The sequence below is a fragment of the Myotis brandtii genome, unplaced genomic scaffold (genome assembly GCF_000412655.1).
Source record: "Myotis brandtii unplaced genomic scaffold, ASM41265v1 scaffold23, whole genome shotgun sequence".
Lineage (NCBI taxonomy): Eukaryota > Metazoa > Chordata > Mammalia > Chiroptera > Vespertilionidae > Myotis > Myotis brandtii.
Window position 1 is genome coordinate 224,135 of NW_005358649.1, and position 26,887 is coordinate 251,021.

Consider the following 26,887-nt stretch of genomic DNA (forward strand, 5'->3'; position numbering starts at 1 on the left):
ATGCAACATACAGGGTAAAAATATAGCCATCCTGTAACTGGGCACCTTGAGTGTGGGGACACTGCTTGTTCCCACATCCTGCAAGCACCTGAAAGGTTGTACAAGGAGATGCTAAGCACAGAGCTCTCTAGAAATGTCAGCCTTATTGTGCACTGGTGGGAGGCGAAAATGCTGTGGAGAAACAGTCCTTTTGCTTAACATAGAAATTTTGAAGGAAGCCAAATTGATACATGACAAGTTATTGGATATCCAGTTCTTCTGGAGCGAAAAGAAAAAAGTGAAAGAAAAAGGAGAATTGCTGTTACCGAAGATCACGTTTCCTTTACGGTGAAATTCTCCAGCCAAGCTTGGCGCTAACCGAGTAGGCGATTTCACTTCATCACTTCACAAAAGACTTCCAAATTCACTGCGGCAGGCAGACACGGCAAAATAAAAAATGTTAAATACATCCTGGCTGGGAGGGGACTGAAGCCTCCACGCTCAATCAAAGGTTTGCAATAATAGGATTCATAAAAAAAAAAAAGACAGATGGGATTAGAAAATGTTGCAGCGAAGACTGAAACGAGATGAGCTCACAGCACCAGCCTGTCTTTTGTGGACCTGCACAATGATCCCCGAGCCAGACTGGAGTAGGAAACCTTGCAACTAGGGGTTCACAGAGAGGCCTCCGGTTCCCAGGCACGTTAGGGGAGAGAAGGCTGACAGGATGCATCAGATTTATAGCTGCAGTGACGAAAATATCGAAGTTTTCACCACTGTGATTCCTTCCAAGGGTAAGTAAAATTGTCCTTGACTGTTCCCTTAATGAGGCACCTTTTGCTGGAGGGTGAGGGCCATCACGTGCTGTTTTACTAAGGTTCCCCCTCAGGTCTCTGAGCTCTGACCGCTTCTCGGTTGTGATGATATTTGTTGTTGTTGTTTCTGAAAAGGATAAACATCAATCATTGAGAAACAATCCATGGAGGGGAAAAGAAGGACAGTTAAATATTCCTGTTTCACTTAACTCGATACTGCAACCCACTAAGCCGAATGAAAGTGACAGCAAGCCATTGCTGGAGGAAACAGAGGTGAAGACAAAATTCCCTGAGCAGCTAGAAAGATTCTTTCATCTCCTCCAGTGAGCAAGTGGGTCCTGAAATGAGAACCAGCTGCCTCACAAATCTGATTTCTAACTGTGCAGTGAGATATGAGGAGAAATACTCCCCTCAGTGACCCAAAGTCCAAGGAATTGGTCAAATAATGCCCTAACCCTGGCTGGCCTCTATCCAGACCCCAGGGCCACGCTCCCAAACTTAACCTGGAACTAGCGCCACCCAGAAGTGTGACTTTGTCAGCCCTTGTCCTCCGAGGCCAATGGTGTCAAGTCGGTGTCAAGTAGAGGGAGGGGCTTCAAGTGAGAGCTCAGATGATGACAGGTGTCTGTTGAACCTCTGTCCTCTCTCCTGCGGCCCTTGCTCTGTCCCTGCAGCCCCTGACGTGCTGGGAGAGTCCGGGACTCCGGCTGAGCCCTGGTCTCATTGTCAGACTTGAATGAAGCGGGCTGGGTGTTTGCTGGTGTTGTGACCCCTGTTCAAACAATTCCTTTCTTCTTCCCTGGGCCCTTGCTGGGGGGAGGGGGGCGGTACGGAGGAGAAGTTCAGCCTGGCCACAAAGAGACAGCCAGCAGAACGTAAATTAAGCTTTAGACATCTATTGCCAAAATGCCAGAGAGAAAAGGAGCTAGGAGTCAGTCCACATGCAGGAGCTAGAACTCTCTCTGGAGACTGAAAGGTACTTGGAGAGGCAAGGTGGTCAGGACCCTCTGACCCAGCTGTTCCACTTCTCTCTCAGACGCAGATGCTCACGGTGGTGCTGATGCTATGACAGTGAAACTGAAAAGAACCTAAGTGTCCTTGAAGAGGGGAAGGGGTAAAATGTGGTGTCATCACACTATGGAATACTCCACAGTAGTCAACAACGATGGACTAGATCTGTGTGTATGGACATAGGTCTTGAAACATCATGTTGAGTGGAAAAAAAACAGGCTGAAAAATAATATATGTATGATAACAAGGACTAAGTTTGGAAATATAAAACAATACCATATATTGTTTATGGGTACATATTATGAGAAAAGTGTGAAAACATAGGCTGGAAAGATATGGATAAAATTGGTGATCTTAGTATCCCTGGGGAGGGAGGGAAGACAGAAGGGGCCTAAACTTGCCCTCTCATTTTTTATTACTTTTATATGAGAAAGAAACAAATTGGAAGGAAATGTTAGTATGTCTATTTTCTGTCTTTTTTTCCATTTAAACATTTTTAAAGGGAGAAAAAATCAAAGCCATATGGCTCTTTTTAATTAAAAAATTATTATGCAGCTCAGGAGCAATATCATACTTCCCATGAATAAAATTATTCAAATCAGGACCTTTGACTTCATGTGCTTAGCATAGTGGTCAAAAACTGCCACTGCTTCTGCACTGTGTGACCTTGGGCAGGCTACTTAACCTCTCTGGGCCTGAGTTTTCACTTTTGTAAAAGGGGGAACTAGAACTCACCTCCCAGGGTTATGATGGGGAGGGGGGTATGAGATATAGAGAAATTATATAAAGCATCTAGAATAGCCCCTAGCATATAGTGAGCACCATTAAGTACATCACTTACAAAGTGATTCCCATTTTTATTCCGTACTTACCACAATGAATATGTTAGGTCAAAGATAAATATTTAATCCCATATTCCTTTCTTGCCATTTTTATTCACGGCCATCTTGTGATGCAAAACCAAGTATTCATTGGTATTCATGCACGTGTCACTGCTTAGGAAGTCGTTGTCTAGAAAAGGAGTATTTGTAGTTTATATTAGACCAGAAATGGAAGAAGTCTGCCTCTTCCTTCTTCTTGTTTTGCAACTTGCTTCTCTAAAGCCATCATCAGGTAGAGGGCCCTCAGTGAGAGAAGACAGTGCAGAAATATAGGTTGGTTTGATTTCATCTAACAAGGGTTATAGCCCTCCCTGATATGCCCTTTCCCAGATGCTAGTGTTTAGTCCTGCTTATTCAATGGCCAAAGACCAAAACATTTTCAGAGCACAGGTTCAGCCACATGGGCAGTGCTGCCTAGTGGTTAACAGCATAGGCCTTGTTCCACCATCAACTGTATGACCACAACCCTCAGTATCCCCATCTATAAAATGGAGAGCATCTATGTCCTCGCTGGGTAGCTCAGTTGGTTAGAGCATCGTCCCAATATGCCAAGGTTGTGGGTTTAATCCCTGGTCAGGGCACATACAAGAATCAACCAATGTATGCATAAATAAGAGGAACAATAAAATTGATCTCTCTCTCTCAAATCAATAAATACTTTTTTAAAAAATGAAGAGCACCTGCCTCACAGAGTTGCTGGGAGGTGTGAATGAGATACGGCAAATAAGCCATCCACCTAGTAAAACTTCATGGGGAGTTATTATTACATTTATTTTTTAAAATATATTTTTATTGATTTCAGAGAGGAAGAGAGAGAAACATCAATGATGAGAGAGAACCACTGATTGGCTGCCTCCTGCAGGCCCCCTACTGGAGATCAAGCCCACAACCCAGACATGTGCCCTTGACCGGAATCGAACCCGGGACCCTTTAGTCTGTAGTTGGACACTCTATCCACTGAGCCAAATTGGCCAGAGCTATTGTTACATTTATTATTGTTGTATTATATCTCTCTTTCCAACACCCATGTATTGGGTTCAACCTAATAGTGATTTTTTTTTTTTTTTAGCTGAGCCGTCTTAATACCTCACAAAAATGTTATGAAGTTCCTTAAAGTATTTTAAAGGCACTTAAGTATTTTATGGCCACAGCAAATATTATGGAGTTTTTTAAATATTTTAAAGGCACTGGACATAAAACAAATCTGTATGTAACTAAGGACAAGTATGTCTTTTTACTTTCTGGAGAAAGAGAGACCTTTCAAGGAAAGGTTTCATAGCCACAATTCACAGTAAACACAAAAGATAAAAACTGTGGTTTTACCAAGAAATTATACCAGCAGCTATTTCCTGGGGCACACCAGACTGGGTTTAATTCTGGGGTAAATAGTACCACAGCGTTCAAAATAACCTACTTGGAGATAAACAATGATGGGGAGGGGAATAAGGGAAAGAGTAATTGGAGAAAACTCCAGAAAGAGACACTCTAATGGAATGCTCTCTACAAGTTATCACCTATTCCTCCCACCAACCCTCATCTTGCAGAGAAAGAGGAAAATCATAATAACCACTATTAATTCCTGGGAACTTACTCTTTGGCAGGTGGTAGGCCAAAGGCTATATACTAGTACAAATTAGTTTGTTTAATCCTTACCGCAGCCCTCTGAGGTAGGTGTAATTACCCCTAACTTACAGATGAGGAACGTGAGGGCTTAGAGAGGATGAGTAATTTGCTCAAGTCTCGCAACTGGCAAGTGGTCAAGTTCAGATTCACACCCAAGCGAAAGGAGTGCGGAGCCCTGGCTGCTGACTGCATGCCTGGTGGTGGGTGTCATGGCTGCACAGCCCTCCTCTGATCACTGATCTGACAGGCGGCAAGAGGTCCTTTCAGATGTAGGCAGGGTGTGACTGGGTGGGATTTCGGTTCCAAGTAAACCATTCTAGAAGTAATGTGGGAAAGAGATGCCTGGGTGTCTCCCTTTTCAACAAAATGCACACCTTTTCTCAACCAACTAATTTTTTTTATGGTTAATTGATTTTTAAAGCTTTTTATGTGTGTGGTAAAATATACACAATATGTAATTTACCATTTAACCATTTTTAAGTATACAGTTCTGTAGCCATTAGAAAATTAAGATTGGAGTGTACCTACCACCACTCTCCATTTCCAGAACTTTGTCATCATTCCTAACAAACTCTGTGCCCGTTAAACCAGCGATTTTCAACCTTTTTCTTCTCATGGCACACATAAGCTAATTACTAAAATTCTGTGGCACTCCAAAAAATATATTTTTTTGCCAATATGACAAAAATAGGTATAGTTTTGAATGATTTACAAAAATAATAATTAATAATAATAATAATAATAATAATAGTAATTACCTACTCTTTTTGCTCCAAAGTGACTTTTTAAAGAATCGGGTGCTTAAATCATATATAATAAAGAGCTAATATGCTAATTAGACTGAACAGCAGAACAACTGTACAGACGACCTTCCGGACGACCTTATGGATGAAGCCAGGGCTGCAAGGGCCAAGCCCCTTGCGCAAATTTCATGCATCAGGCCTCTAGTTTGTATATAAGGATTTCTGGTACCAAGAATTAACCAATCAGATGCAACCTTATTATGCAATGGGACCAATAAGATGCAACTCTATTATATGACCTATATATTTTTGGTTCAAGACAGAGCATTCACAGAGGGTGGAGGGATTGAGAAAAAAAAAAAAAAGAATGAACTTCTAAAAAAATTTTAAAAAGGAAGAAAAAAACTCATGGACACAGACAGCAATGTGGTGATTGCCAGGAGGACAGAGGGTAGGGGGAAGTGGAAAGGGGATAAATGGGATGGTGAACACACAATACAGTGTACAGATGGTGTGCTGTGGAATTGTGCACCTGGAACCTGTATAATTTGTTTACCAGTGTCACCCCAATAAATTCAATAAGAAAAAAAGGGGGGCATTCACACCAGATGACTGTTGTCATTTTTTCATTTAACAATCTAAGGGGAAAGAGGTCAGTGCTCCTGACTAAATAATCATGTAGAGCATGTTTTAAAAATTCTTGTGGCACACCAGTTGAAAATCCCTGCCTTAAACTCTCTATTTCTTTCCCAGCCCCTGGAAACCTCTATTCTACTTTCTGTCTTTATAAATTTGATTACTCTAGGTATCTCATATAGTGGACTCCTACAGCATTTGTCCTTTTGTGTCTGGCTTATTTCACTCAGCTTAATGTCTTCAAGTTTCATCTATGTTGCAGCATCTATCAGAATTCGATTTTTCTTGAGGATGAATAATATTCTACTGAATATATAGACTACATTTTATTCATTTACTAGTATCTGGTGACGGACATTTGGGTTGTGCCCACCTTTTGGCTATTGTGAATAATGCTGCTGTGCACTTTGGTGCACTCAACCAAGTAACATCCAAAATTGCAGTTGCACCCTGCCTCTTCTTCCCAGGCCCTGTCCTCTGCCCCTCCCTCATCCCAGGTGCAAACCCTCTCAGTTTTGTTACTGTAGTTATGTCAGCCTCTCGGGTATTCTCTAAAACCATTCCTTTATCTCTCTTCACAGTGTCCAGTCCAGCTAGAAGAAGAGTCAAAAGCTCTCAACACCTCTTGACCAAGAATGTAAGGAAACTTCAGTTTTGATATCTCTATTGACTGTTATTTGAAAAGCATTGTCTCGCGTCTTCACTCTCTCTCTCCTGCTCTCAATATAACCAGGAAGGTTTCCTGTAGCCCACGTTGTTGTTGCTGCATTCTCCCGCCTCCACTTAACCAAAATAATTGACAAATGTCAACCAGACAGAACACAGCTCTGAATTGGACCCCTCAATTCTGCCATTTTTCCCAGACACAGAGAGTAAATCTCCTTTTGTATCTACTGTGGGTTTTTTTCTTATTTAAACAGAGTCCACAATGTGGGTATAGTACCCTAACTTAAGTATTCTCCAATTATTGGCATTTGTAATGTTCCATTTTTTTCACTGTTATAAATAGCAGTGCAATGAGTTTATTTGTACAAAATACTATTTTTTGGATTAATTCTTTGGTGCATAGGCCTCAAAGTAGAATTAACAAGTAAAAGGATAAGAATAGTTTCATCTATCTATCCATCTACTCACTCATTCATCGATCCATCAAATATTTGCATTCCTGTTATACGTAAGAGACACTGAGCTACATGGGGAGAAATAACAGTGATTTTTAAAAAATGGTTCCTGCCTACCGTTTTGTCACATATGACCAGGAATTCTGAACAATTGCCAGGCTTGCAGCCATGCTTTGTCATTTACCTCCTGCCTCACCAACATTGGCTTTAATTTTCTGTATGACCTTTTGCTACTTTAGTAAACGTATGCATTACCTTATAATTAGTTTACATGTCTTTAGAGAATACTGGTGATGAAAATTTCTCATTTTATTTACAGATTTCTTTATATGAAAGTTGTCAATACCTCTCTGTACTTTAATGTAAAAGATTTATTTTAACTCCTAATTGTTTCCCCTTGGTTATATTGGAATTTCTATTTCTATCACAATTTTTCATAGAACAGCATTTTGATTTTCTAAGTATCTCAATTTTTAAAAACTTATTCTCCATTAAAAAATAATTAAGTGTCTTTGGAATGAGATGGGATTTAGTCGTTGTTTTTATGTACATTTATTATTTTTGTAATATCCAGAGCAGTATGTCCCCATTGAAACATTATGCCCTGGCAGGTGTGGCTCAGTTGATTGGAGCATTGTCCGGTACACCAAAAAGTGACAGGTTCAATTCTTGGTCAGGGCATGTACCCAGGTTACAGGTTTGATCCCCAGTGGGAGTCAGTCGATCAATGTTTCTCTCTCTCCCTTCCTCTCCCTCTAAAATCAATTTTATTTTTTTTATTTTTCCTCTTTTTTAAATTTCTTTATTGATTAAGGTATTACATATGTCTCCTTATCCCCCTATTGTCCCCCTCACCCCCCCCTCATGCTAAAATCAATTTTAAAAAATTGAAACATTATGAAGATAGAAAATATAGTATTAATAAGTCCTGACGAACTGTAGAACACAGTAGTTAGGTCTGTAGACTTAAGAGTCAGACTGCCTGGTCTTAAATTCTAGTTCTATGCATTTCTAGCTATCTAGAACATATTTTTTATATTCTTATGAAAATGTTTTAAGGATATGTTCATAGATATTAAATTCTGGGTTATCAAATCAACACATGTGCTCCTTAAACTTACACAATTTATATATCAATTATGTCTCAATAAAAAAAAAAAGGCCCTAGCTGGTTTGGCTTGGTGGATAGAGAATCAGCCTGCGAACTGAAGGTTCCCGGGTGCGATTCCGGTGAAGGGCACATGCTCAAGTTGCAGGCTCGATCCCCAGTAGGGGATGTGCAGGAGGCAACCGATCAATGATTCTCTCTCATCATCTCTCTCATTGATGTTTCTATCTCTCTCTCCCTCTTCCTTCCTCTCTGAAATCAATAAAAATATATCTTTTTAAAAGAAAGCGATCAAAGTATATGAGCATTGAAAAAAGTTATATAGTCATTGCCAAATTCTAAGCAACTGTGTTTTTAAAGTATCTTTACCAGAACACCTGAGCCAATACTGTATGGTATCAATGTTGTTAATCTTTGACAGTCTAACGGGTGAAAATATCGTGTTGTTTTCATTTGCATTTCTTTAATACCATTCATCTTTTTATAAATGTTTTTTTTTTTTACTCCAGGTTCCTTACACATATCTTTTGCCCATTTTTTTCTGTCAGTTGCATATCTTTTTAAAATAACTTTTGCAAATGTTTTATGTAGTAAGAAAGAAAGGGGATTTCAATGGATGGAAAATTTCTTTGTTGTCGTGGGCCCTGAAAACTTAAGCCCACACACTAGTAGAAAAATGCTCCTGCCTTTTAAGAATTAGTGGGTGTACCCAAGAATAGAAAGGGTAGCAGTTGTTTGTAGGTAATTCAGAGTTTAAGTTTCACAACGGACGTTTCAGTCAAGGCCTTGAGTTTGGCATTGCCTTGGATTTGAGAGAACCACAAATCATTCATAACTCAGGGATGATCCCTTGGGGATTAGGAATATTTCGTTCTCAACCAAGTTCTTGGATTTCTAACCTTAAACGGTGTTCCTGTCTGAATCACTCCTTACACCAGTATTAACTGGCTTTATAAGGACAGAACACTGGTTACAAAAACTTTTAAAATGGAAATAAATCACTACACTTTCTAGGGCTCTAGGGAAGAAAGTTCTCAGGGGACTTAGAACCTAAACAAAGGAGACAATTCTCAATCGTGGAGGTGAAGCCACATGGACATGAGATACACAAAGCCAACAAAGCATGGGCACAGCCTCTTGGAATATCCCGTTGACTTCAGCCAGGCACTGTAGACCGTGCTCTCAGGTTTCCTGGGAGTGGAAATTTTTGAGAAAGACTGCTATGTTTATGGTTTCTGACTTCCCCTCTCTAAAATATTTTTACTCAGAGGGGAAAAAAATGACTCAAGTATATAAATACATATAAAAATTGCTTTTGATTAAAAAAAATCAGAAGCTAGGGCCCTGTCTTCAAATATACAGTCTTCCTCCAGGTGAGATAGCCTCCCAATGCCCTCTGCCCTTTGAGCTCTCCTCTGAATTTCTGATTTCCACTCACAGCCTGACTCATCCTTTGCTTATAAAACTCAGCCCCAGCTGTAGAGAACATTCAAATTAGGAAAGACAGGAAAGGTCTCTTAATCCACCAAAGATGGGGAAAGAGAGGCCCAAAGAAGAAAGAATTGGCTCTGATCTCGTTTCCTCATCCAGTTGGCCCTCTTCTCCCTTTGAGTTCCCGAGAAAATGATTCATATCTTGCAACTGCTCTAATGTACCAATGTTTACGACTCTCTCTGTCCTGAAGTTCTTATTTGTGTCTGTTCTCCCTCCTTTGGCTACCATGTGGATGTCAGCTTCCTTCCTTTACAAATATTTCTTTCCTTTCTGCACCATCCTTGGTGTTACAGTTTCCCCTCTCTCTGGACTCCTCTGAAGTTCCTTTTTTTTTTTTTTCTGAACCCAGGGCACAGCCACATATGGTTCCTTCTCTAGACTGTCTCTCTGATCTTTTCCCTGCCCCCTTGGATTCTTAGGCAATTTTATTGACATCCTGATCAACCTGATGCCACCAACATTATAAGAGTAGCTCAGAGGAATGAATTTACACGAAGGTGTGGGTCAGTTAGGAGTCCCAGGACAACGGAGGTCCAGTCACTCTGATTCACAGCCCCTTCATAATAAGCATTTGGGCACCATCCAGGAAAGATGGAGAAATGAGATTGCAAATGTCACATTCTCCCCAGATTGTAACCTTGCGGAGGAGGGATTTGTCTGGTGATCTGCTGATTTTTCAAAATGCACTGAGCAATCAATTGCACTGGAAAATTCTTATCTGGCTGTAGGTACTTCTGTGGGTCTGACAAAGAGCACTCAGGAGTCATAAAACTACAGTTCTTGTCCTGACTCTGCCCCTGACAGATCCGTGACCTTGAAGGGACATGCCTCTTTTGGTGGCAGTTTCCCTATGTGTAAAATTAGGGAGTTGGGCTAGAACATTGCTATGGATTCCATCAGCCCCAAATCATGATGATTCTCCATCACCTAAGTCTTACCTGTCTTTCTAACTCCCTGTTTTTACATCCCACCCCCTGCTGCCAGTTCCCCATCTTACCTGTGTACTCAGGGTGCTAAAGAGCCCACTCTCAGATCAGTTTGTTCTCAGACCACCACCCACAGCAGCAGCAGAAAGCCCAGACTGTGTCCTACGGACCAGAAAATAAGCCAGGCTGTCAGGAGGACACAACCATCCGTTCAGCTGTCCATTCCCTGGTGTGGGCCTAACACAGCCCTGGAGCCCTCTCAGAGCCTCTGTTATTGTGGGAAATGAGAACCAAGTACAAGGCCAGCTACAAAAGGGAAATGCTCTGAGCTGGGCCCCTCTCCTCCGTCCTTTCCTGCATCCTTTCAGGGGGATTGGAGAAGATACCCTGAAGAGGCACTTGGCCCTAAGTCAGAACCTGGGAAGGAACCAGCCTCATCTCCACCCCCAGGAAACCTCCTACATCTAGTGATGGGCTGAGCCGCTATGCCTCTCTGCTCGCGCCCTCCCCAGTCCCTTCCCCAGCCCACAGTGCAGAGAAGGGATTGCGGAGGTGGCGGTTCTTGTGCCTGACAGGGAACCTTTGCTCCTCTTTTCAGAGGAGGAAATGCTGGGTCTCTCCAATGGACTCCTCAGGCTTTCACATCCTGCCTTACCTTCTCCATCTGCAAAGTGGCTCTGAAAACACACCAGTCCTCACTTCTCCTTCCTGAGATGAACACCAAAAGAATGAAAATAAAATGGGAGGTCAACAGCAGAGAGCCCTACAAGTGTCAGACAATGAGACTCGGGTCTTTCCTATTCAACCCGGAGATTCATATTCTGGGGGAGTGCCCTTAGGTCAAACAGTCCCTGTGTCCAGGGGGGTGGGGCTAGCATTACTCCAGGGAAGTCCAGTATTCCGGGCAACACCATGGCAGAGCACAGTGCTAGAAGGAAGAGAAGGAGGAGAGCAGAGGGGATGTACATGCAGGGTGCTGAGTGCCGGACCACCCACTGCGGAGTCTCACAGCCCCAGTGTGCTGGCGTCCCGTGCAGGGTGCTGCTCCCAGCCTGCACGGAAGGCTTGCTGAAACAGAAGCACCACCTTCCGCAGTGCCCAGAGCAGAAAGAGGACTGGTCCTAAGTGCTCCTGAATGGTCAGCTTTCTCCAAAGGCACAGAATACATAAGTCTGGGTCCTAAAAGGGGCCCGAACAGAGTTCATTTCCTTCCCTAGATAAGATCGAATTTGGGATATATTAATTTTCTAAGCAAAGGACTATCTGTGGTAAACTGAGGCCAAGAGTGTCAGCTGTCCTTATTTTCCTCTGTGGGAGACATGAACTGTCCTCAGACACTGTAGATAAATACAGGAATGGGCAAAGGTAGATTTACAGTTGCGAGTATGTGAAACACAGAGTTTATTCTCATATTATTGTTTATTAATTTGTAGTTTTCCACATGAACACCTACTTTTGCCCACCCCTGTATGTGACATGAACTAAAAAAGCAAGCTATGCTATTAAAATTTCTACTAGTGACAGGAGGCACTTACGTACTCTGCCCCAATACAGCAAGGCAAACAGGGATATCTCCTTCCCACATTACCACAAAGTGTCAAACTGAGGGTTGGCCTGGCCGGCGTGGCTTAGTGGTTGAGCATCAGCCTGTAGTTTTGCCCACCCCTGTATGTGACATGAACTAAAAAAGCAAGCTATGCTATTAAAATTTCTACTAGTGACAGGAGGCACTTACGTACTCTGCCCCAATACAGCAAGGCAAACAGGGATATCTCCTTCCCACATTACCACAAAGTGTCAAACTGAGGGTTGGCCTGGCCGGCGTGGCTTAGTGGTTGAGCATCAGCCTATGAAACAGGAAGTCATGTTTCAGTTCCTGGTCAGGGTACATGCCTGGGTTGCGGGCTCGATCCCCAGTGAGGGGTGTGCAGGAGACAGCTGATCAATGATTCTCTCGTCACTGGTGTTTCTATCTCTCTCTCCCTCTCCCTTCCTCTCTGAAATCAATAAAAATATTTTTAACAAAACATTTACAAATCTGGGAGTCAGTTGGGTCCCAAGTCTTTTCCCTAAGTCTTCTGTCCTCTTGGGAACAAAGGCATCCATTTAGCTGCAAAGACCATAGGATCACAATTTTCAGGGCTAGCCTCCTTTCAAATAACCCGTCCTGTTGTCAGGCCAGGGTGCAGGTGAGCAGCCCTGATTTTTGGCCTGATGGCCCAGGACCCTAACTCTGTGACGGGACTGCTGGTGAGGGACCACCGAAGCCCTCGTTTTCCTGCACCCCTGGACATCCTGAAGTTCAGTAAACAGCTGTGTCTGGGCTGTTTGCCCATGTTTCCTCGCTGTTCCTAGCATTCAGTGGAGTAAGGATGGCTCCAAAACGTGCATGTCGGCACAAGGCCCATCTGCAGAGCTGTAGTCCTGGCCTGGGCCATGGATCCCTGGATCTGATTTGGGGAACAAGCTGACTGTCCTTCCTCCTCCTGCAGGTGGTGATTGACTCGGACCTGTACGCTTCCCGGCCCCTGGAGCTGCTGCCACGCCGCACTGACCACCGAGACTGCGAGGGCCCCAGGTTCAGCCGACTCCACAGCTCATGGCAGCAGGGACCCCACCCCGCCAAGATTCCTGCCAGACCAGGTATGTGCACTGACCCTGCTCGGGGTACTCCCTGGGGGACAATGACTCGCTGAGAGCAGCAGCTGCAGTGTCTGCGTCCTGGCTTGTGGTTTGTCTGACTGCATCGTGGGCCTCCCTAGTGTCCTCGGTCACGCCAGGTGAGCAGAGCACCTGTGGTGTGGGGACTATGCTTTTCCCCCACACATGCTTTCCTGCTCTGAGTGCACCTGCTCTCAGACCCCATCTACAGCAGCCCCACACAGCTCCCTTCCACTTATAAAACTCGCTCTGGTGTGTGTCGTGAGCAAAGATGCTTTCATCTACCATCTTGCTCCGCAGGAAGCCCTGCTGGATTCAGATGAAAGTCTTTATGTTCTGGGGAGAGAAAACCAGTGTAGTCATGACTCACATAGCAGAAGAAGCCTGCGTTATTGATTTTATAGGCAGTGTGTGTGTCATTATACAGACTCTTCGTAAACCACCATCTTAGGATCTCACCATCTTACATTACTTAGGCTATTTCAACAATCTATGAAAGAATTCAGGGACAGACTTGTTTTGAAAGCTGGAAGCAGTACAGTCGTACCTTTCACGCTGTTTATAAATGGCTTCCACCTCAAGCAGTGAAACGGGCATCTTCCTGTAGCTTACTGAAGTCTGTGATGGTATTTTGCCTTTACTTGCTGGTGTAGGTTATTTCTATTATGCCCACAGCCTACAGTTATTCATATTTTAACTCCAAAAAGACCTAGTAGAATGTCTGGGATGTCTTTCTCAAAGCCTTGGTGTGTCAATAGTTTTGTATGTTACAAGAATTGAAATAAGACTCAATTGAGTATATCCCTTCACCTATCCATCTTCTCTAAGGCTTCTTTGATCTAACACCCTGATTTTTTTTTTTATGATTCTACTATAGGAATGCATTAAGCGTCTATATTCTCTAGTGAAGTGATTACATACATACATATGTCTGTAGAGTGAAAGCATTAGGAAAACCATGATTCTACTATAGGAATGCATTAAGCATCTATATTCTCTAGTGAAGTGCATACATATGTCTGTAGAGTGAAAGCATTAGGAAAACCACAATCTGCCTTGCAAATTAAGAGAAGATCAATTTTTCTCTGTGTCTATATATAGGTGGGTGGGTGGGTGCAGTATGTGTGTAGAAGGAGAAAAAGAGAATATCTTCACTACAAAATCATCAAGTGAATTTAGAGCCATGTTTCTCAAATTAATGTGCAAAAGAATCACCTGAGAACCTTGTTGTTCTGCAAATTCCAATTCGGTAAGACTGAGTAAGGCCCCAGATTTTATGTTTCTAATGATGCTGAAGATTTTGGCCTGAGGACAATAAATTGATTAGCAAGGATTTAGAGATGATTTAGTGGATGGTCCTCAAAGTGGAATCCTCAGAACAGCTGAATCATCTGGGAACTTGGTAGAAGTGCAAACATTGGGTCCCACCCTAGAGATTGAATCAGAAATTCTGGGGTGGGGCCCAGCAATCTGTGTTTTAACAACACCCCCCCGCCCAGGTGATTCTAATGCGCACTGAAGGTAGAGAACCACTGGTCTGTTGCACCCACCCTTGCCAACACACAGAAGAGGAAAATGAAACCATGGAAACTGTGTGACCTACCCAAGGTCGCACTTCTCATTAGCAATAGAACTGAGATTAAATCTCAGCTCTCCTCCCCCGGAGAATAATGTCTTCCCAACTGTCTCATATGAGGGGACACTTTTCTTCCCTTCTAAGTAGCTTATGGAAGCTTGGGCAACCCAAGTCAGTGTTTTATTCAGAAAGAGGAGAACAGTAAGTTATGAAATGGAGAGAATCTGCCTGACATGTGACACTCAGTTCATGCAGGGAATGTGCTAGTCAGGTTCAGAAGGGGAAAAAAAAAGATTGAGCTGGGCGTTGATTCAACCTTCAGCTCCCGAATATGATAGATTCTAGAGGGGGTGGGAGAGAGGGAGGGTTTCTGAACCAAAGCCAGACCCAGTGCTCTCCACAGGAGGGCTTGGAGCCTCGGGCGGGCAAAGACTCTTCGTAAACTACCATCTTAAGATCTGTCAGAGGGATCTCAGATCTGGGGACTTGTTTCTTTTCTGAGCTACAGTGGAGGCTCCTGGATGCTGTAGCCTTCTCACTAGGGAGAAAGATTCCCTGAGGAATCTTGGAAATTGTGGGGACTCTGAAGGCAGAGACCCAGCTGAGAAACGCTCTCACCATGAGGCCTTGAGCAGGTGAGCCTCAGGTGCCTGGAGAGGGACACCCCACCTCCTGAGCCGGGGAGAACTGGTCACCTGTGGAACCTCTCCACCAAGATGTCCTGAGGCACCTCAGAATCAACCTTTTCAAACGGAACTCATCTTCCTCGTTCAAACCTCTTCAGCTGGGGCCACTATGCATCCTTCAGGCAAGCCACTGGGATGTTTTCCCTAACACCCCTTTCCTCCCCCACCCCCATCCCACCCACCACTTCACACACTGAACACTGGCAGTGTCAGCTCCTAGATATGGCTCATCTCTCCCTCTTGGAACCTACCTCGGGCTACCTGGACTCGGTGTCCCTTCATCATCCCTTGTGTGTAACAGCCAACCCTGACCTTCAGTTCCCCCTCCCTCCAAGAGGCTACCGGAAGGGTCCTTCGAAAGCCGAAATCTGCCCATACCATTCCTCGACTTTAAACACTGCGTCCTTGCCACCTGCAACCACCCATACCATGCCCAAGGCCCTCCAGGACGTGTCCTCTGCTGACATCTCCAATTTCACCTCCTGTGACACTCCCGTCCCTGCCAGTCCAGACACAGAGCAACCCTGAGCTGCTGTGTGATCCTGTGACGACTCCCTTATACACTGTTTCCCTGGACCTTCGCTGACACTCTTCTCGATGCAGATTGCCCTCCCTGTGTCTGCCCACCTGGCACACTCCTCCCAGACTGAGTTAAGGGGTCCCCGGGTCCTGCAAGATCAAAGAGGGCAGTTTGCCATTCCCAATATCATCTTTACCGGCTTCGTCCAAACTGTTATGTATTACTAAAGCCTCAACATGCTCATCTAGAAAGTGGGGATTATGATGACACCTACCTGTCAGGTTTGCCGTGAGGATTAAATCAGACAATGTGTATGTGTTTTACACTCAGCACAGTGACTGACACAGTAAATACTCCAAAATATGAGCTGTTATCATTACTGATGCCAGAGCACTGACCATCATGGTTTTGACCTTGGTAGTCTTGTAACTTTGTTTAATTGGCGTGGAGATGTTTTCCTGAGGAAGGTGCTTTGTTTCTATATGCAGTGGGTGATAGGATCAGGTTCATCGGCTGCCCCAGGGAAGAACGCTATTGAAAGTAAAATTCCCTCCCCACCCCAACTCCTTTCCCCTCCCCAGGAGATCCTTCAGCTCAACACCTGGACTCTCGAAGCTGCAGGCTTCAGAGTAGAAATTACTCAGAAGTAGGTGGGACCTTGGGGATAAAGGCATAGCAAGCAGGTTCTCCCTTACCTCCCAGATAGCCAATGTCTCAGGACTCCGAGAGGCTCCATGGTTCCACCACAGGCAGGACTTCTCTGCTCATTTTCACAGAGGGGTGTCCAGGAGCAGCAGGGTAAATGATGGATCCGGGATCTCAGCCGTAAAGACTTAATTCTTGTTAACCTCTGTGATCTGGCGCCTTAGGAAGGAAGGAGGGGCTGAGGGGATATTCTCCGAGCACCTATTAGAGCTCAGCTCCTGCCCCTGGAGGAGCACCAGGGGTGCAGGTGATCCTCTCAGCAGTTGCCCTGATGCCTGATCCTACTGCCCAGTACAGGGCCTTTAGAAAGTCCCAGCTTGTCATAAAATAGAAGGATGACAAGCATGGATGGACCTAGACTCTAGTGGTCGGCAAACTGCGGCTCGCGAGCCACATGCGGCTCATTGGCCCCTTGCGTGTGGCTCTTCCACAAAATACCGGCTCTTCCACAAAATACCAACTTCTATGCATGAGCCACGAAGTTTCAATCGCACTGTATGTGCGTGCCCGCATGTGGTATTTTGTGGAAGAGCCACACTCAAGGGGCCAAAGAGCCGCATGTGGCCCGCGAGCCGCGGTTTGCCGACCATGGACCTAGTCTGCTAAGTGAAATAAGATAAAGACAAGTACCATATGATTTCACTTATATGTGGAATCTAAAGAACAAAATAAACAAAATAGAAACAAGGAACAGATTGACAGCTGTCAGAGGGGAGGGGAGTTGGGCTGGGTGCAAAAAGGTGAAGAAATTAAGAAGTACAACAGTCACAGGGATGTAAATTACAGCATAGGGAATATAGTCAATAATATTGCACCATGACTGGCTGTTGTGCCTCAGTGATTGAGTGTTGATTTATGAACCAGGAGGTCACAGTTTGATTCCCGGTCAGGGCACATGCCTAGGTTGTGGGCTCAATCCCCAGTGTGGGGCATGCAGAAGGCAGCCAATCAATGATTCTGTCTCATCACTGATGTTTCTATCTCTCTCTCTCCCTCTCCCTTCCTCTCTGAAATCAATAAAAATATATTTTAAAAATTAATAAATAATATTGTGCCACGATAGCTATATATGAGTACTTGAAACTTTGGAGGGACCACTCTGTAAAGTAAATGATTTTCTTACCACTGTGTTGTACATCTGAAGCTAATGCAGACGAATATTGTAATTTTAAAATATTACATATAAAAGGTAATTTTTTTAAAGGAAGAAATTCCTGACTTTGATAATTGATGCAGACCCAAGGGAGGCAGGACAGAGCGCACTGGGTGACATGTCTTTCATTCACCTTTGCAGTGGGGACTGCTGAACCCAAATCATCAAATCTGTGTGGGAATCGAGCCTATGGAAAGTCTTTGGTGAGTCTCTCAGCCTGGGTGGCTGTGCCTGTTGTGCCCTCTCTGTGCTAAGATGAGAGACCAGTGTCCTTTGGGCCAGTTCTGAGGGTTGTACAAAAGCAGGCCTGAGGGATCTTTGTTTCTGCTGTCTCGCTGCTGCTGTCTTTCTTGCCAGAAATTCAACTCTTAGGAAAACAGAAGGTGTTACCTAGCATACATTTCAAACATGGGCGGGGGGGAGGAGGGGAGGAGAGAAGCATGTTTATGCTGGCCCCTGCCAGTTGGAAATGCCTGACTAATTCCCAAGGGCAGCTACAGGGGAAAGAGATATAAGAGGTCTCAAGCTTCGTGAAAACACGGAACACCAGTCATCTCAGGATGGGACGCGATGTGCAGTAGGGACCAATACCTGTGACAGGAGAAGGGTGGCAGGCTTGGGCACGGCCACACGGGTGTGACCCCCTCCCGGTGGGAGCTCTGGGGCAAGTGTTGCCCATCTGGTTTGGTCCAAATGGCCAGGCCTTTATGTTTCCTCCTCGCCCTGTCAGAGCATGTGGGGTGCCCCAGGAGGGTATGACCTCGGACAATGTCGCCCTTCTGAGACATGCCTGAGGGAACTGAGAGCCCTCTGTCGCCTGCCCTCCCACAATCCAGCAGCTTGTCCTTTCATGAAGGGGGACCATCGGGTGGCTCATGTCCAGGTCTAGCTCAGAGTCACCCTGAACTCCTGCATCTCCCTGTGGGCATGAGCACGGGCACCCTCTGGTTAGCACAGTAGGGGGTGGGGTCATGGCTGGAGACGAGGTTGGCTCCAGCAGCCTGTGCTTAATGAGTATCAGCCCTCAAGATTCCTGGACTATGCCATCTGAGGACAAGAGACCCGACAGATTGTCTGGCCCAGCCTCTTGTCCTTATGGAACAAATTGTACAGGGAGGTGAGTACTTCGCTCCTGGTCTGAGAGGAAATCTAACCTGAGTAGCTCATCTAAGTCGCCCCTATCCTAGGAAAACCACACAACGGGCAGGGATGGGACAAGCCATTTTGTCAGGAGCCCCCTGTCCCAACCTAGTACCACGGAAAACAGGTTGGCTGGGCCATTGCTACAGAGGGAAGGCTGTCAGGCTATGACAGCGCGAACAGTTGGGCTCAGCCAAGCCCAGGGGAAGGCTGACGCTAAAGTGAAGAGGGTGCTCACAGCCTGGATCACCAGCCCCCAGGTCTGGGGCTGGGCTCGGACAGTAGCTGCAGCTGGAGGCCAGAGCAGGTTGGGATGGGAGAGCGTGGTGATGGGGACCCAGTTACAAAAGGGGGGCGATAATAATGCAGAGGACAGAGGCAGCAGGCTTGGCCCTTTCCTCTGGGCCTGAGACAGTTGGGCTGGGGTCCCACAGCTCATCAGAGACTGGAGAGCAATTCAGAGCTCGCGTGGCTAAACCGGATTCAACACTGAAATGGGACTAAGGACAGTGGGGAAGAAGGCAAGTGGGTAGATGTTCCCGGGGCTGTTGGCATGATGGGGAGGGAGAGCTCCCTAGAGGCCACAAGGTGGCACAGTAACTCTGCCCACAACCTCTGGCCGGCTCAGGAGAGAAGGGGGAGGTGAATCATGGTGTCCTCAACCTGGAATCTCTCAGCAATTCCAGGAATACGGTGACCTTGCGCCTTCAGTGGGCCATGGGGTGGAGGAACAAAGCACAGCGTATGACCATTGACAGAGAAAACTCTGGACTTAGCCCAGGTTAGGCCACCAGTTAATTTCTACTTCACTACATGTCTCACCACCTCCTTTAGAGAAGGTGAGTAGGGCCACCAAAGGCTTAAGTCCCAGGCCCTGCCTCATGCTATGCGACCTTTCTGGGGACTAGGATACTGGACAAACATATGAAACAAGTAAAGAACCATAAAAAGATAGAACTGGTGGTATGCAGTGCTGCGGGGGCCTAAGGACCAAGAGAAATCAACATGGGCCACCAGCCAGATGGAAGGCTTCCTGGAGGAAGTGAGCTTGAAGGGCAGGCAGAGATGAGGCTCTGCTCAGAGAGGGAAGGAAAGGCCCAGTGAAGATGAGGAGCTGGGCATGAGCGTTGAGGAAGGCAGGAGTGGCCCTGCTGGAACTGAAACTGCTGACACCCATGGGGGTGACAGAAGGCGGAGCTGCATAAATGAGGTGGAGTCGGCTCTGCAGAGCCTTGAAGAGCAGGTGCAGAATTGGCCTCAGTCTACCCCACGGTGGAGGCCCTGCAAATCCAGGAGGGGTCTGGGGTCTGGTTGGAAACAAGGATGCCCCAAAGTGATTGGCCCTGAAGGCTGCACAGAGGAGATGGAGAGGGTGGCAGGAATCTAGGCAGTATTTCAAAGCAAGAACCTGCAGGAGCTGACAACAAAGGGGACACAGGCAATGGGAGTGTGAGGGGGACAGAGTTCTCAGGTAAGATTGAGCTGCTCTCTCTCAAGTTTCTTCTCAAATTGGGGTCCTGGGACTAACAGTACATAGGAACTTGTTAGAAACGCAAATGCTCAAGCCCACATCACACCTACTGAACCGATACCCGGGCGGGCCCAGCACGGAGCTAACAAGCCCTCCAGGGGAGTCTGATGCCCACCCAAGTGTAAGGACTATTGCCCTGGGTTCGTGGTGGTTCAGTGTAGCCATTCCCCTTTCAGTGGCTCCAGTCATGCCAGAGTTGGGACCATGGCTACATCCTCACATTCTCTTCCCCTTCCTCACAACCCAGATTCCTCCGGTGGCCCGGATCTCAGTGAAGGCCCCCACAGCTGTCCTGGAGGCGCCCGCTCCCGGCGGCTCTGACAACAGAGCTGTTCTGACAAGAGGGTAAGTGCCATGCCTCCCGGCCCGCTGCCTGCAGGGCGCCCCACCTGCTCCGGGCCCTGCGGCAGAAGAGGAACAGGTGGCCTGGTTGACAGACTCTCAAGATGCTAACACGAAACCCATGCCAGCTGCAAATGTCCTCTTAATGAGGACAATAACCCCGGGTAACTGTTTCTCTAGGATGAAGCTGAAGCGTGTTTGATGGTTTCCACTTCATTAACGCCACTTCATTAGACTTGGAGAACTGTCATTTGGAGGATTTGGGGTTAATTAGATAAATGTAATCACAGGCCATATTCAGAGCCTCCCCTAGGCAGGCTGAGGTCAGAAATGCCTCCTGAATGGGGTTCATGGCCCTTGCCCAAAGGTAAAAAAGTACATAAGGTCAAAGGTTTCAAACCAAATTTATCCCCCCCACCCCCACCCACCCATGTTACTGTTACCTCTGATCCAGGGGCCAGCAGCTAGGGTCCCAGGAGTGAGTAATCCCCAGCAGCCCCCTCCCCGCCTTCAATGGTACACTAAGAAGGTGGTGGGCAGGAGCCTGAAACTTGGTTCTCCTTGTCCATTTGTGACCCTACCACCGTCCTCCATGCTGCAGGTGGCAGTCACGTGCTGCTGCTTGCCTGGCACGCCACTGCCTTGCTGTGACTTCAGGCAAGTTATTCAGACCTCCATGTCCTTGTTTATTTAAAAAAAAAAAAGGCAAACAAAATCTGGGGATGTAGCCCTCTGGAGGGGTATTGTGAGAATTGAATGAGATAATGTATAAAGAGATTAGCATAAACCATGGCTATCATTTTTCAAGAAACTTACAATTTAGGAGTTGGAAAGACACGTACTCAGGACTGTTTTAGGGGCAGATGTGTGGGGGGCCATGGACTAAAATATCAACCCCAGTGGTGCATACCTTGAACACTGTGGGAGTCCAAGGGGAAACAGGCCAGTTCAAAACCCTTCCAGATGAAAGAAAGCCAACCAGGAAGAACTATAAAAACCAAGTCACTCAACATATTGGGACCTAAGTGTTGAAAACTAAGACAATCGTTTGGATTGTATAAGTACTAGAAGCAAATTGTTCTCAGCAACAATGGTTTTTAGTGACAGCTGGAGTCAACCAGTAAAAAATTACTACAATGCAACAGAGGCTGACCTTACCAATCCACATAGCTGCATTGCAAAGGTTCTAAACAGATTCTTTTCTCTAAGCTCAGACATTCTCATCGCAATTTGCTCCTGGGCCCTGGCTATTGACAAGTAAGGCCATTTCTTTCACGTAAGGAGAGAAAGTGAGGAGAAAAGGAACATTTATGGAGGCCTACAATGTGCCAGATGCTTTATTTCCTCATTTTCCTCCTCACAAAAGCCCCAGGAGTTAGATGAAAACATCCCCACTTTGCACATGAGGACACTGAGGCTGGTTGAGGTTAAGTCACTTGCCTGACATCACACAGCACATGGGAGGCAAGATTCAACCCAATAGCCAATGCTCTGGGAAATCCACTCAGCATCGTGTGGAGATGGGAGGGGTGGGCAAGTGGAACTTGGGACAAGAGCAGAACTTGAGGCCCATAAACCAGCGTGGCCAAGGCCACCTCCTTCCCTCATCCTATTGGCGGATCCCCCCGGGGGTGTCATTCCTGCATGGGGCCCAACAGTGACCCTCCCTCCAGGTCACAGGATGTGTGAGCAGAGGAGGAATAAGAGCTCAGGCTACCATATGCTTCTTCAGAGCAAAACGTAAAAGTCTGGCTCAGGGAAGTGACTGCCCTCCCCACACCTCTGGCTTTTCTTTAGATCCAGGCATCTCAAGAAGATGACTGAAGAGTTCCCAACCCTTCCCCAGGGAGCAGAAGCCTCCCTACCACTGACAGGAAGTGTGTCCTGCGGCATCCCCAGCATCCTCCGGAAAATGTGGATGAGGCATAAGAAGAAGGCTGAGTATGTGGGAGCGACCAACAGCGCCTTTGAGGCCGACTAAAGGTGACCTTCCCAGGTGCCAAAGGTCGCTGCCCAGAGGGAGAACGCTGGATTGGAATGGAGCCTCAGTGCTAAAAATTAACACATTTACCTCTGCAAGTACCTGGTACAAACACATCATAGCATCGTCCCTCACTACTCAATCACCCAGCCTAGGAGGCACAAAAGGAACTTCCTTCGAAGGCAAAAGAAGACAGTTCCTTCTTAGAATTGCTTAAGCCCCTGGTCTGACAGTGACTTTGGAAGATCCTAAGTTTTTGTCTCCATTTTTAAGCAAAACCACACCAAAATAAAATTGTCCCAACCCATTTTAAAGACCTCCAAGGAAGGAAGCAGGTGATTCTTCTGTCTTCCTTGTGAGTCATTCTCATATGTGTGATTTCTGTGTAAATGTAAGAGCTTGATGTTTGAGGCACCTGGAAACACGATGGTTCTTACTATTCCTGGTATCGCATTTATTTCATCTTGACGAGGTAGGCTTTTCAATGACAGAGCACTAAATATTTACTTCCTAGGGCAAATATCCGATTCAGAGTATCGTCAACATGGGTTTTGAGGATCATTTGGCATGATTGCATGAATTCTCTATTCTTTTATGTGCAGTTTTTCTGTAGAAAAGCAATTAAAAATCAAATGTTGAGCGCTAATGTTTTCTAAAATGGCATAGTCTAGTGGGATTAATAATACCTTGCTTTGGTATAATGATTTCAACAGGTGATTTAAACTGACCCTATCAATCGGAGTACCCTAAGACTATTTATCTTAACGTATTTAATTTATAACTGATGTCCTCTATTTGTATGTGGTAGCTGGAGATTTCTGTAGGATGGAATTGATTTATTTATTTTTACTTTAAATATTTCATGATGAAGTGTTTACCTTGTACAGAACATTTTTATTGGCCAAGTCAAATAAAAATAAAATATGCTTCGTTTGTGACATTAATAAACCACCACAAGAGTATGCCTGAGGCTCCCTCCTTGCATGAGAGAGAAGGCTTTCCCAAATGGACAGAATTATGCATCTGGATCTCATTGCTTCTTTACCTACGGCCATAGCTGGTTTTGATATTACAGGCCCTGCCCAGCAGTCAACACCAGGACCATTTCTGATGGGGCCTGCTCTGGCCTGGCCTGTCCTCTCTGGGCTCATCCTCCTTCCTGCTGATGCTGACCCCTTCGTCCCCACCACGAAGGGCCCAGTGGCCATCCCCAGCCTGGCCTCTCGCCTCTGAGGCAGGGGAAGATGCAGCTTTTTCCCTCTGGGCTCACCTCATGGCCAGCCTCCCCGGAGACTGCCCACTATGACTCATGTCACAGCCACTTGCAGAAAATGCCAGGGCTAGCTACAGAGGGCCATCTGAGAATGCCGAGCCTGGAGTCTTCTAACAGCAGAGGCAACCGGGTTTCCAGGACATTTAGGGTAATAAAATCGCCTCTGCTAGGACCAAGTCCAGTCAAATATTTCAGTTCTTACTTGAGCGCTCTCTGCGGCAGCCCCCGCTCCCCCTCCCAGTACTCGGTTGCCTTTAGAGCAGGCAGATGGGCAGTGGGTAGGAAAAGCAGCAGCAGCCAGAGCCCAATTTTAAAAGGAATCACGTGACACCTTGACTCTAAATTGGCAGAGACTGAGGGACAAGCAAGGAAAAACACAGACAAAAAAGATGAATCTCCTAAGGATGCGAATTGCATTTAGTTTTTAATTTCTTATAATAATGTCAGCCTCAGTTGAGAGGTTTTTGGAAAATGCATCACTACAGGGCCTGGGGAGAGAGATCTCATTCTTCAGACAAGGCCATGTGCCTAGAAAAAAAAAAAGGTGGAGGGGGTTATGGGAGGGGAGTGGAGCTACTTTGGACCTGAGATGAGATTCTCTCTACTAATATCTTTTGTTGGGAGGGATCATATAGGTTGGGGAAAGGTGTGTGCTGCCCAGGGAGTGGAAACAGAAGAAATGTAACGTGCAGCACGACCATTGACAGGGCAGCTGGCCTGTGCCAACCTGATTCCTAGTCCTTGTCGGGGGCCATGGAGAAGCCAAGTGGAGAAGCTCTTACTGTCCCACACCCCTCACTCCAGGAGACCACGGAAGTCGCCAGCCCTGGGCTGGCCCCTCAGAGCACAGGTTGCCACGAGGCTGAACCCCTTCCCCAGGAGGCAAGCAGCCAGGCCTTTGCCAGTTGGATGAAGGAGGGGCCTGTGCTTTTCCAGGAAGGGCAGGGGATCTGGATCCTGCCCAGCCCCAAACAGGGAGGGGTGGCTGGAACTCTGGCCAAGTGCTGAGCAACGTTTCGGACTCCATCCACAGAAAAGCTAATTGAGTTTCCTGCTCTTGGAGCATCTGGGCCCAGGCCCTCTTCGGGGAGAGGCCTCGCTTCGAATCAGCCAGCTTTTGCTCACATCAGACTCCACAGAACTCAGGATTCTGCCCAGCCTGGCAATACTCCCCAGAAGTAAACGTCCTCTGTGAAGAAGACAGGAAACGGCCACCACAGGTGGTCCTGCGGGATCCCACTCGCTGGTGCCATACAACAGGACACCTGGACATGAAGGGTGGTGGGATGAGCACCAGACTCAAGGCAGGAAGCCTGGTTCTAAGACTCAGCCCCACACTGATTTGCAGACTTGCCGTGTGTGTGTGTGTGTGTGTGTGTGTGTGTGTGTGTGTGTGTGTGATGTTAGTCAAGATGCTTGAGTTTCTTTGAGCCTCCATTGTCCCTCCTCTGTGAATCATGGGTTAAAGGACTTGCCCTGGGACCCCCCAGGCTGACGAAAGATCAGAAGAGAGCTGGTGCATAACAGGACGTTATGAATTGTGAAGACTCAGCCCCACACTGATTTGCAGACTTGCCGTGTGTGTGTGTGTGTGTGTGTGTGTGTGTGTGTGTGTGTGTGTGATGTTAGTCAAGATGCTTGAGTTTCTTTGAGCCTCCATTGTCCCTCCTCTGTGAATCATGGGTTAAAGGACTTGCCCTGGGACCCCCCAGGCTGACGAAAGATCAGAAGAGAGCTGGTGCATAACAGGACGTTATGAATTGTGAACTGCGTTTCTAACATATGGTGTTATGATAATCCGCTCCATTCAGAAAGACGCTGGGCTGGGAGTGGGGAGACGTGGCTCAGGAAGCTCAGCAGCAGTGGGGGCTGGAGAGGGAGTCAGGCGCTGAAAATAGAATCATTTCAAAGCCCTGGGCCAGACGCCCCGGCCAGGCCTACCAGTGGCTGGCGGACAGTGGCGCCAGGCTGGCAGGGCCCCAGGCTACCTGCTCCCCCTGGTGTGGCCGTGGGGCCAGTGCCTGAAGCCTGAGGCGGCCACACTGCCGGCCAGGTCAACACAGCCAACGGCCCTGGCTCTGGCTCGCAGGCAGGAAGTGGAGGGTGGTGACCATCCTTGGACTTCACTGTGGACTCAAACGGCCCGCTCTCTCCAGGAGCTGCCTGCTTGCTGCCAAATGTTGCCCCGGCCTCCTGCCTACACTCCCTACCAGCAAAATTAGCCCTCAGATGAAACCCACGACGTAGGCTGGCCCAGGGGACCACCGGCCCTGCCACACACCCGGGGCCTGGGAGGGAAGCTGGCCTCTGGATCTGCAGCAGGTAACACATTGGCACCCACAGGACTGAAGACCGAAGCACTTGGGAGGGACCAGGGTTTGGAGGCAAGTGGGCCTGCTTGGGCGTCACTAGGCAGGGATTTGATGTTTCACAAACAAACACCACTCCAAGGCATTCCTGCTGCTTGCTCAGGCCAAGGGAAGCGAGGTAGTAATTCAAGGAACAGTGACCTCATCAGGAAAGCAGGCTTCCAGTCTCTCACACAAACCCCACGTTCCCAAACAACCCCGGAGACCCAGTGTGTCGTGAAAAACCCCAGAGCGCCATGCCCTGTAGAAGGAGCAGGTGGCAGGTTTAGGAGCAGGCTGGGAGCCGGGATGAAGCTTAGCCTGCTCTCTAGAGAAACCACCGTCCCAGGGGGCAGGGTTTGGGACGGGAAGATTTTCAGCCTCGGGGTCCTGCCTTCTAGTCACGACATAAAGAAACCAGAACAAAGCCAAGGTCATTTGTCAGCTCGGCCCTCTAGGGTCCTGGCCGGGCTCTGGATGCCAGCATGGTCCCTCGGCAGCACGGGGAGCTGGGCGCTCTTGGGAAACGGCTCAGCCTGGTCCTGCTTCATTTCCCCTCATGTGTTGCTTTGTTCTTCCCCAGGATGTGGTGAGAGGTGTAGATTGGGAAGGAGTAGGAAGTCGGAGGAGAAGG

General features: G+C 46.8%; 1 protein-coding gene across 2 annotated transcripts; it reads left to right on the top strand.

Moving 5' to 3' along the window:
- LOC102257920 (chromosome unknown open reading frame, human C8orf46) lies at window positions 1-23,558 on the top strand. 2 transcript variants are annotated; one of them, XM_005866336.2, is made up of 6 exons: window positions 1-773; window positions 6,270-6,325; window positions 12,830-12,980; window positions 17,780-17,841; window positions 20,557-20,654; window positions 22,449-23,558. In XM_005866336.2, exons 1-6 carry the CDS (start codon window positions 707-709, stop codon window positions 22,630-22,632), a joined length of 618 nt encoding a protein of 205 aa, XP_005866398.1. In that variant the 5' UTR covers window positions 1-706; the 3' UTR covers window positions 22,633-23,558. The 2 variants fall into 2 exon arrangements, with proteins under 2 accessions (XP_005866398.1, XP_014395282.1); XM_014539796.1 differs by lacking the exon at window positions 1-773 and adding an exon at window positions 912-1,117.
- The last annotated feature ends 3,329 nt before the right edge of the window (window positions 23,559-26,887 follow it).